This window comes from Mustela nigripes, chromosome 13 (assembly GCF_022355385.1).
Source record: "Mustela nigripes isolate SB6536 chromosome 13, MUSNIG.SB6536, whole genome shotgun sequence".
In the NCBI taxonomy this organism is placed as follows: Eukaryota; Metazoa; Chordata; class Mammalia; order Carnivora; family Mustelidae; genus Mustela; species Mustela nigripes.
The window spans coordinates 107660661-107672709 of NC_081569.1; the positions used below are offsets into that span (position 1 = coordinate 107660661).

The 12049-nt window shown below is 38.6% G+C and overlaps 1 protein-coding gene across 2 annotated transcripts in view; it reads left to right on the forward strand.

The window, feature by feature from the left end:
• Nucleotides 1-10796, forward strand: part of SYT16 (synaptotagmin 16) — a 101937-nt gene extending 91141 nt beyond the window's left edge. For both annotated transcript variants that reach the window (XM_059371299.1, XM_059371300.1), the window contains exon 6: nt 8273-10796. In XM_059371299.1, coding sequence (XP_059227282.1) covers nt 8273-8586 — 314 coding nt within the window. In that variant the 3' untranslated portion in view covers nt 8587-10796. The remainder of the gene's footprint in view (nt 1-8272) is intronic.
• Nucleotides 10797-12049: the final 1253 nt, after the last annotated feature.

Consider the following 12049-nt stretch of genomic DNA (forward strand, 5'->3'; position numbering starts at 1 on the left):
GAATTTATGTTAGTTAAGGAGAGTAGAGGTATTGATTAATTTTAGACATTAAATCAAGGCACATGTAAAAATTTTCATCTAGCTTTCAAACCAGTAGAGGGAATAAATTAGAATGAAGTAAATTCAGTGGATCAATAGAAACCAGGAAAGGATATTTAAAGGCACAGAGAATGCAGGATAGAAAGCACAAACCAAACCAAAAAAACATAAAATAAATAAATAAATAAATAAATATTAGTGATCATAATAAATGTAAAAGGACTAAAACTGCTGTTCGAAAGGTATATATAATGTTATTCTCTTGCTCCCCATCTCTCCCTGTCTCCCCTCCCCATATCCTCCCACCCACACTGTAGGTTATGTTGGTCCACCTAGTCCCATAATGTATAAGAAAAAAAAATACTAATTACCAAAGAAGTGAGGTTAGGCCAGGCATGTAAGGATTTAACCTTAGGAAAGTCAGCACCTGTAGCTCACTGTATTAACTGACTTATGAGAAACCATTTTGGTTATCTCAACAGGTGCAAAAGAAACCTCTGAGAGAATACACTGTCTGTCCATTATTGATAAAGAGAACTCAGCAGATGGATAATAGAAGGTGCTTAAGTATAGGTTAGGCTAAAATGCAATAACAAAGAAGCCCAGGAATTGTGGGCAGCTGGAAACAGCAAAGGTTTATTTCTCCCTTGCAGCACTGTCTATGGTGAGTCAAGTGACTCCTCTCTGCTGGGATGAAGGCATACAGACTCTTTCCATTTAATGAGACAATATGATCATATTCAAAATGTGACCTGCTTGGTTGTCATGGAAGGGGAAGGGAGGGCATAGGAGATTTATGGCTAGGATGGGAGTACTTAAATATAATCATGATTGAAGGTGATTATTTTCATTTCTCAGATTCCGTTATTTAGAACTCAGTAACGAGACCCAGTCAACTCAAATCTGGTATGAAACCTATATGCTTGGTGTGACATTTGACCTGATTCACTATCCCCTTATTCACTTGAGGTTTGTTGGACTTCTGTTGTTTAAATTCTTTTGAAGTCCATTTCTCACTGTTTGGAGGTCTGGAAGCAGTTAGCTTTCCCAACCACAGAAAGGTCTGAATTTCAGTATTCCTTTTTTTTTCTTTCTGTTTTCCTTGCACACTGGCCAGTTTTTTCCCGAGCTTACCTTTTGCCTCTCTCTGTCCCCTCCCCAAGTGAAACTAGTAAAACTGAATACACTTTTTCTTCTTTTTTTTAAAGATTTTATTTATTTATTTGACAGACAGGGATCACAAGTAGGCAGAGAGGCAGGCAGGGACAGAGGGGAAGCAGGTTCCCTACCGAGCAGAGAGCCCGATGCGGGGCTCGATCCCAGATCCCTGGTATCATGACCTGAGCCGAAGGCAGAGGCTTTAACCCACTGAGCCATCCAGGTGCCCCTGAATACACATCTAACATTCTGTTTTCCACTCTGTTTTCCTAGAGCCACAAACTCATTGGGTATATACCCATCGAAGGCTATTTCACCATCATATAATATGGAGTATAAGTCTCCACCGTCCTGGCCTCTGATCTCTTCACCATCTGGCACCAACCTTTGATGCCACTGCCTATTCTTAGGTTGTTTTTTTGTTTTTGTTTTTTTTTTCTAATGGCAACATTCCAGTTCAGATTATCACTTGCAATATCAGTCAAATTTCATCAGGGAAATGGAAATAGTCTAGATATTTTGAGCCTGATGTTTGTTATAGGGTTGAAGCATGAGAGGACTCCCTCAGGAAATCTGGACATATAGACATCACAGGAAAATTGCCAAAATGGTCTGAGCTGTTTGTGCAGGAAAAGAGTGATTCTCATAAGGATGTTTGAACACAATGGGGCACCTGGGTGGCTCAGTCATTAAGTGTCTGCCTTCAGCTCCAGTCATGATCCCAGGGACCTGGGATCAAGTCCCGCATCGGGTTCCCTGCTCTGCTTAGCAGGAAACCTGCTTCTCCCTCTCCCACTCCCCCTGCTTGTGTTTCTCTCTCACTATGTCTCTCTGTCAAAAAAATAATAAGAAGAGGTTAACTTTTTTTTAAAAAGGGGGGGGGTGTTTTACACCATGGGCAAAACCCCTACTTTGCTATCTGCTAATGCCTAGACACATGATAGCCACTGGATCTGGGGCGATGCAGCTCCCCTTTTCTTCTACCTTCCAGTCTCAGACAAGTTGCTTTCATTAGTGGGATCTTACAGGCAGGAGATTTAGGGAAATGTCGTTTTAAGTTTTATGCTCTTTTGACATAGGAAATTGCTTAGGAATGTGAAAATGGTGTTCAATATCAACAATTAATCTGACGTACAGAAGGGAACTTGTTTAATCTTGATAGTGGGCATTTAAAGAAAATCTGCACTGTCATTCTTAATCCTGAAATCCCTTTATTAAAGTCAGGAACAAAATAAGGATTCCCTCTGGCATCACTTTTGTTTTGTTTTGTTTGTTTGTTTGTTTTTAATGTTCAGTTAGCCACTGTATAGTACATCATTAATTTTTGATGTAGTGTTCAAAGATTCACTAGTTATGTATAACACTCAGTACTCATCACTACACATGACCTCCTTAATACCCGACACCTGGCTACACCATCCCCCTACCCCTCTCCCTTCTGTAACCCTCAGTTTGTTTCCTGAGTCCACAGTCTCTCATGGTTTGCCTTCCTCTCTGATTTCTTCCCGTTTGGTTTTCCCTTCCTTCCTCAATATTCGACTGGAGGCTCAAGACAATTCAGTAGGATAAGAAAAAGAAATAAAAATTTAAAGCATGAAAGGAAGACATAAAACTGCCATTATTTGTAAGAAATATGATTGTTTACATTAGAAAGTCTACACCCTTGAACTAATACATTTCTCATACAAAACCAATTATTTTCTAACACATCAGGAACAGTTAAGAAGTAGAATTTTAAGGGGTGCCTGGATGGCTCAGTTGGTTAAGTGCCCAACTCTTACTTTCAGCTCAAGTCATGATCTCAGGGTCCTGAAATTCAGCTTCCGGGTAGGTTTTCTGGTGGGCATGGAGCCTGCTTAAGATTCTCTCTCTCCCTTTGACCCCCACCCCCCAAAAAAGAGAAAGAAAGTGGAGTTTAAAACATTACTAATGTATAACAGTAAGAAAATACCTAATGTACCAGAGGATAACATTAACAAAAGATGAGTAAGAAAAGAAAATGATGGGGAAAAAATACGAAACTTTTTGAAAGACATAAAAGAAAACTAAATAGATAGGTAAACTATGTTCAGTGGTGAGAATGTTCAATATTGTGAAGACAACAACTTTCCCCAAATTAATCTATATATTCAGTACAATCCCAATTAAAATCCCCAAAGGGTTTTGGTTTTGTTTTATATCTTTTGCTTTAAAAAAAAAAAAAATCGAACTTGACAGGCTGATCCTAAGTTCATATGCAACAGTCAGTTAAGCCAAACAAGAACTTAAAATAATGAAAAGTTTTAAAAAAGATAATAGTAAGATTCTCCATAGCAGATACAAAGTCTTATTATAAAATGACAATAATTACTATTATCAAGTGAGGGAAAGACACTCAAGCCTGGAAAGTTGGTATCTCCCAAATCCATTGGGAGATAATGGGCCATTTATTGAATTATGTTTCCCCTATGGAGGGAAAAAATAGATCCCTATCTCACACTACACATAAAGATCAATTTCAGGTAGATTAAAGATCAAATATGAAAAATAAATTCTTATGACTCACAAAAGAAAATATATGAGACTATTGAGTTTGGGTAGGATTTCTTAAAGAATTTCTTTTAACAAGTGGTGCCTGGGTGGCTCACTCATTTAAGCAGCTGCCTTCAGCTCAGGTCAGATTCCTGGGATGTAGCCCCAGAGCCCTATGTCCAACTCTTTGCTCAGCGGGTCCTCAGCTTCTCCCTCTCCTCCTGCCTCTTCCCTGCTCCTGTGCACGTGGCCACTCTCTCTCAAATAAATAAATAAAACCTTTAAATAAAATTATTGTTTTAATGCACCAACTGAAAAGGAAAACATTTATAAATCAGATTCCACAAGAATTTAAGGCAGTTATACTATAAAAGTCACTGTAAAATAAAAGGATAAGAACAGAAGATACTAGCAATAAATATAACAAAGATATTATATGTAGAATTTATAAATAGCCAGCAATCCACTCCTGGATATATGCTGGAGAAATTCTCAGATTTTGATATATTTTAGTATAAAGTATATTTTAGTATAAAATATAGGAAAGTGTTCAGTAATATCTTTTCCATTCTTGGTTATTATAAATAAATACCCATTAATGTAGAGAATGGACAAGTGGATTGTGGTTTAGAACAGTATATAGCAGTTAAAATAAATGAGCATAATTCATTAAATGGACCACAGGTGTATCTATCAAATAGGTGATATAAAAAATTTAATGCTCAATGAACAAAGACAAGTTTTAGGAATACCTACAGTAAAATGGTAAACACTTTTAAATGTGCAAAAGTCTGTTAAGTATACTTTGGATAGCTTTATTTATGTCTACTTTTATAATGAAAATGAGGAACTCCAAATTCAGGCCAGTCATTACCTTTAGTGAGAGAAGAAATCAAATAGAATCAAGGAAAGATACATTGATACTTCAATTATAATATTTTATTTTCTAAAAAATCAAATAAAAAACAAAAGGTCCATACTAAAAATGATAAATGCTAAATATCACAAGTCTGTGTGGTGGGTATTAGGATAGGAGTCATAATGGTCTCTATTCTCTTTATGTATGTTTAAAATATCTTGTAATTTTTAAAAATTTCTTTTCAGTGTTCCAGAATTCATTGTTTATGCACTGCACTAAATACCTTGTAATTTTTAATAAATTAAAAGACTGAATTCCTTTCCCTTGCCCAGAAAATTATGATGCCCCACTCCCGCCCCAAGCAGCGTCTGTAATACTATTGGTAGTACATCATGCTGCAATGGGCAGTATTTTGTATGACCTCTGTAAGTAACCACTATGGCATTGTGCTGTTTCCTTGGAAAAATGACTGCTGAGTTTCAAATGACATACTTCTATGCCATGATAAATTGAGGATTGTGTGCTATTATAATTTTTTTCTGGTACACATGCCATCTTCTTTTATGGAGAAGGAGACAGTGACTGGGAAAGCAGCTGACACAGCTGAGTCAGAAGAGTGTCATCAAGGACTATCTAGGAATTATGACCCATTCAACATCTTGATGATGGTTTTGAGTTATTAGAGCTACTGAGGGACATTCTGAACCATCATCAGAAGATAGCATATTGCTTGGTATTGTTTTGTAGCAAGTATTATCAATTCCAAAGATTTAAAACGGAATTCAGTGAAGTTGTATATTTACTTGACCGTTTCTTCATCCATTCTGCCTGGTGTTCATTGGAATAAGTCATTGAACCCCAAAAGACCCCAAGCAAACTCTGTACTGTTCCTCACAGGTCCACTTCCCTGGGCACAGTCTTGACTCTGGACACTGAAAAGTAAACACATTTATACTCCTGAGGAAAATTTCCGTTTGAGCTGGAACCATCAACAACATTTCCCCTCCTTTGGTTACATGTCCTCAGACTGCATTGTTTATCAAATAATTATTTCCCCCTTTTGTCATACACGTATCATTCAGCTTCAGTGACGGTGGTTTGGTTGTAAATGACCTTTCTCGTAATGAGAAAGTGATCTGTGACAAGATAAAGATGGAAATCGCACTTTGGGAAATGAGCAGGTCTCTGTTTGCAAGATTAACTCAATGTCCTCTGCCATAACCGAGGGAAGAATTGCCAGAGCAGTTCAGTGACTGGATTGGACTTCCATAGGAATCATGGAGCTGTACAGCTGTGGAAACACAAATTCCGTGCCCCCTCCCCATGGTTGGTTTGCTGACAGCTTTCTCAGCAGAGCAGTTTGAAGAGTGGCGAGGCCTGTTTCCGAGACAGAGAAGTGTTTTCACACCTGAAGTGTAATTTCACACCTTGTGTTTCTCAGCAGATAAGTGAATAAAATAACACATCAAGCCGGAATAGAAAAAGATCAACATAGAAAGAAAACTGCAGGTTGTAATTTGTTTCCCATCTTACAATGCTCTTGTAGAGAACAGTAAATTACAGAGATCTGGATTTACACTTTTAAAAGTTTGACTGGTTGTTAGGTGGGAAAGTGAGCAGTAAACACTAATCCGCTTTCAGCCAGCATTGAACAAAATGTACAGAATGATAGAATCTGGGGAACACCCTAACACTTGGATTTTCTTTTTTTTAAAGGATAGGACACACGTAAGTTAGTGCTAAAAACTGTCATTAAGAGAGGGTTAAGAAATTGATGAATTATGTGATTTTAATAAAAATAGAATTTTCTTTGGGATAATTTCCTTTGTAAGTATCTATTTGGGAATTTCAGCAGAAATAGTAGACTATGTTAGTAAAATTTGGATCATTTTTTCCTTCCTATAAATTGCTAAACATACGAGGCCAGTCCCATTTTCTAGCATTCCAGCGCAAGGGTGATAAAACCAAGGGGTTTAATCTTCATTTTAGAAGTTTGAAAACCCGAAACCTAAAGAAAAAAGAAGGTCAAGCCTGCTGGAGAGTCATGTACATTCATTACAAAATGTTTAATATGTACTGAATGTCTACCATGTGTTAGACACTAGGCCAGGAACCAGGGGTACAGCTGTAAACAAGGCAATTCCACTTTCAAACTGACAGCCTTGCTGAGGAGCAAACAGGTGATGATAATGCTGGGTGCTAAGTCCTGGGATAACCTGAAGCTAGATTTTGATGGCACCCACAGCAGGGTTTTCTGAACCAGAGCTGGTCAGGACAGGAGCAAGTGGTCAGCAAAAATTCCTGGATAAACCCAAATCCAGACCTAGCTAATGAATAGAAATCATGGGAAGGTGGATAGCACTTGTGGTATCAGAGCACGTACAGTCTGTGCAGAAGTGAAAGGGAAAGAGAAGTGTGGGTCAGAGGGAGGTCAGTGTAGGGGAAATGCAGCTTATAAGGGCGACAGTGGTGCCCAGTGAAACTGGGAGGTAAAAGGATCAGAGTATGTCACCCATACCGAGAAATTTTGGTTTTGCCTTGAGATTAATAGACAACATTGAAGGTTTAGGCTTTGTCTTTTAGTGAGAGTGACATAGACATAAACAGGTTTGCATTTTACAGAGTTCCCTCTGACTGTGGGATTGGGTAGCCTGGTGATGGGAGCTGGGTGAGGAGACCTGTCCTAAGTCAGGTAAGAGAGGCTGGTGACTGGAGCTTGCCTGTGCACTGAGTTCTGCGCCTTCAGGGATGGAACGGCGTGGGTAGAGTTGGGAGCTATTTAGGACATAAAATCAACAGACCTTGGTGATGGATTGGCCAGACTAGGGGTGAGGAGCCAGTCTTGTCAAAATGTCCTCCTCACTCCTGATTTAAGTAAACTGAGTGGAGGATGCTACTGTTTGCAGAGATGGGGGACCCTGGAGACGCAAGCGTTAAGAGTTGGAGACATGATGAGTGAGACGAGTGCAGGGAGATATCCGTGGGGAAAATTGTGGTGTTGAGCTGGATCTTGAGCTTGGAAGAGAAGTCCAGGCCAGAGATAAAGGTTTGGTACTTGTCATTTAGTGGATAAGATGATTCAAAGAAGGGGCGCCTGGGTGGCTCAGTGGATTAAGCCTCTGCCTTCGGCTCAGGTCATGATCTCAGGGTCCTGGGATCGAGCCCCACATCAGGCTTCCCCTCTCTCTCTGCCTGCCTCTCTGCCTACTTGTGATCTCTGTCTCTCTGTCAAATAAATAAAATCTTAAAAAAATAATATGGTCCAAAGAATATGTAGAGTGTAAGAAGAGGAGTACTTTTTAGGCATAAAACAGTATTTTGATTGTGAAAAGGAAAATACACATAGAACAAAAGGTTTTTATTGCTTTTTACATAAATAAAATGTGGCTGAAGAACCACGCTTGGCTAAACACACCGTCGTACACAGGTTTACGTGTGTATACTCCTCTGTGCGGGTAGACCTTCTAGTGAGCATCAGCAAGGTGCCTGTAGTGGGCTGCATGAAACATTAACCATCGACGGTAAAAATCCCTTTCCTTAATACTTCCTGGAAAATATGTTAGTCCTAAAGCAAATACCAGGCCTAAGGATGCTGCCCAGTATGTTAAAAAGGAAAAAATCTGAATCCCATGTAAATACTGTGATGAAACTAGCAACACAGAAAGCTCTAATATTTTCTCATTTCTCTTGTTTTTTTTTCCATAGATACATATGGAAAGCTCTTCCTTCTCAATTCTGTGGGTCAAGAGATGTCCCGCTGTAAGACGTCCATTCGACGTGGTCAGCCCAATCCCGTCTACAAGGAGACCTTTGTTTTCCAGGTGGCCCTCTTTCAGCTCTCTGATGTCACACTGATGATTTCCGTTTATAACAGGCGTACTATGAAGCGTAAAGAGATGATCGGTTGGATTGCTCTGGGCCAAAACAGTAGCGGAGAAGAGGAACAAGACCATTGGGAGGAAATGAAGGAAACCAAAGGGCAGCAAATATGCAGATGGCACACCTTGCTCGAATCCTAGTTTTGGCAGCAGGATTTGCATGTGACATCTGCCCCGGCGACCAGTGTTGCGACCAGTGTTTTGACCACTGATACCAACTCAGCACAGGCTGGTAGGCGTTTTAAAGACAGGCTTACAATTAGAGTCTACTAAACACTGGGACATTCCGGGCAGGATCATTTGGGTCTCTCAAAGGTTTGATTTGGATTCAGATATTATAATTAAAAAAAAAAAAACATATACATGGTCAAGTGTACTTTATGGAAAATTAACTATAGTGGAGAACAGTGATAATGAGTTAATTTGTATTAATAGATTATTGAGTCTGGGTTCAACCTGTGGAATGAAGCTTCTTGCTGTTTCTGTTTGCTTGAAGAGTAACCTGAGATCACAAGGGAACTGGTGAATCTCACTATTTGTAACCAGGTATGTGTATGAATCAGAATTTTGTTAATATGGTGCCCAAACCTCCCCACTATGGAAATGAATCTCATACCACGGCTCATAAGAGAGTATAACTAGCATCCATAAGCCACTTTTTGCATTTTTCTTTCTATGAACAAAACTCTTCATTTATTTACTTAAAAATAAATGTTATAAACTTATACTTACAAAACAAATTTGTATTCATTAAATACCTTTCTTTATCTCGCTTACATATTGTGGTTTCCTGTGAGATTTGATTAGATGAATCATGTTTGAAGGTAGAACAGAGTTGAAAAACACTGTTGAAAGACATCTTGTCTCCTTTTAATATGTAAGATTTCCAACTTGTAATTTTCAAGGTTTTTATGCTATTTTTCTCACCTAATAAATTCTTACAGAATTTGAAGAAACAAACAAAAAACACCTACTTAAGTCATGGATTTGTTGATTTTCTAAATTGAGAGTTCTCCTTTAGATTGTACTTTTTCTATATTCACTGATATATACTCATATATTTTGAATGTACATTTGCATGTAAACCATATTCTTTTTTATGCAGTTATTTTCCATCACTAGAGCATAGTAGATTATATGCAATATGTCCTTAATAAATGTTGATTTAACTGACTCTTAGAAATGAACATGTTATAATACCTATGAATGAAGAAATATTTTCGGCTTGTATGAAATGACACCAAGTTCTTTCTTTTTTGCTTTTCTTTTTTTTTCTGAGCATTTGAAGTGCCTATAATTGTCATTTTCCATGACATTTGCAGCAGCCTATATTAGTCACTACTTGCACTCTGGGCATGTGCCATTCAGAGCACTGATCTTGTACGGTGATAAGCATGAAATTGTATCTCCAACTGACTTTTTCATATTTGTGCCGTGCATGTTTATTTTTCTTTTGCTTACCTGTGAGTCCTTAATAATAATTACCAGAAATTGTCAGTGAAAAAAAAAAAAAAAAGATGGGAAAGGAATGTGTGTCCATCTAACACTGTGCCTAATGTGCAGCTCTTCTGAGCAATTGCTCAGTCACTTATTTTTAGCTTTTATGTTTCATTGTTGACTTTTTGCTGTCTGTGGGAAGAGTGATAGCTAGTGATGGATGTATACAGTTAAAAACACAGAACTCCTCCTCAGCTCTGCATTTGACAGATTGTAGACGTAGGCTGTAACACTTGAAGAACATATTTATTCCTTACCGTGCAATGTGTAATGGTTATCCTGACAAGAAGAGACTAGGGCACAGGATAATTCTTCTGTGATTTCAAGTACCCAATTTTGAAAGAAGTGACTTCCTATGGAAGTATCAGAATTAGCAAAATAAATTAATATCTTAATTTCTTTTTGGGTCATGGGAGTTTCATCTATAACACTGCTCAGTTATTGGGAATAAGTAATAAAAACCATGTTCCTTTGGGTTTTTACCCTACCTTTCTTTGGAAGACCTCAAAGTGCTTTTCCAACATTATATCCATTAACTGCTGAGTGGTCTTTGCAGTGTGGCTGTGTCATTGAGTAGAACTGAGTGCAATTGATTAAGTAGCAGCACAAAGAATTGGCTTTTCACATCCCTTACCCTCTTTATGTGCTTGTGTTTAAAGGGAAGTAGAGCAGCCTTGTTATGCTTTCCTTTATGCAGTAACATAAAAGCAGCATTCACTTTAAAATTTACATTTGAAAAAAAAACCTGCATATATTGTACTGACCATCCTGGATTTTTTTCCCCCTCGTATTTTCCTGCTCTATGTTTTGCTACCTCCCTTGTCGTATGCGCCTAGTCATCACCTATGCTCCATTTTCTGCTGCTTTAATCCACCCATTTTTTAGGGTTTTCTGCTGGTACAGTGAAGCTATCCTTGTGGGTTTGATCTGTTTTCCAGTAGTCTGCTTATGAGACTGTTACAGGAATGTGCAGATTTTAAGGAACGAGATGCCTGAAAAGCATTTTTAATTTTTGTATAATTTTACTATGTTGGTGCTATTCACCACGTAGGATGCATGTACATCTTGAATATACAGCAATCTGAAGCGGACTGTATAAATATAAAATGCTAATGATAAGATACATTAAAATATGAGGCTGAATTTTTTTTTTACATTGATTTGAAATTCTGGTTTAGTAAGATCTTTTGATTTTGTACATTTCAGCTCCCTTTATTTGCTTGGCAACGTCTAGACACAATGCACTCAGCATGTTTTTCTTTTCACTGGAGCTCTTACATCTACATTTGCTTTTTAAGAGAGTTATGAAAGATAATTAGTTGGTTCGGCGGTAAAAAAGCTCCTTTTGCCTATTTTATCTAGCTAATAATTAACATCTCACAGAGACATTTGAAATGGAAGAAGCGCCAGTATTTGTTGCATGAGTAGTTCCTTCCGTGATTTTTCCTAAAGATAGTGCTTTTTAAATAATATTGTAGAGGGTGAATGAAGCACTAGGTTTATGGAAATCTGCTTTGTAGTGTGTCTTCTTTCAGGGCATTAATTTACACTGAATTGAGAAGTGCTGGTTTCGCCAATCACCGTGGTGGCCCTTGTGCTCCCTGCTCCCTTCTGACTATTGTTGAATTTGTAAATGGGCCATTCACCAGGCAGCCAGGCATCTGCTCTTGCTCCTCTCTCCTTCACTGGCGCCCTGTGTGATGCACAGTTGTTTGGGACCCTGTTTTTGCTGATGTAGCATAGCTGTGGAGGGAGGTCTTGCCTGTACCACTTGTACCACTGTCGGATGTATTACGCTTGGCATCCACCTGTACAAAGTTCAAGAAAGAATCCTAACTGTGACTGCGAGGGGGCAAACAGAATATGCTACTGTGCCCTCATTCCCTCTCAGCACTGGGCCCTCTGCTCCTTCTTCAATAATAGTGACGGACTGAGCTTGAACGTTGATGTCCTCTGTGGTATGAGATGCTGCAGGGAGAACCTCCCCTCTGCCTCTGCAGCATAGGGGCTTTCACAGTATTTTACAAATTGTTGGCACCTCTCGGTCAGTCTTGGTGCTCTATCTTGTGGTTGTAGTAGATGGTCTTATCTGAGAACCAAAATGCCT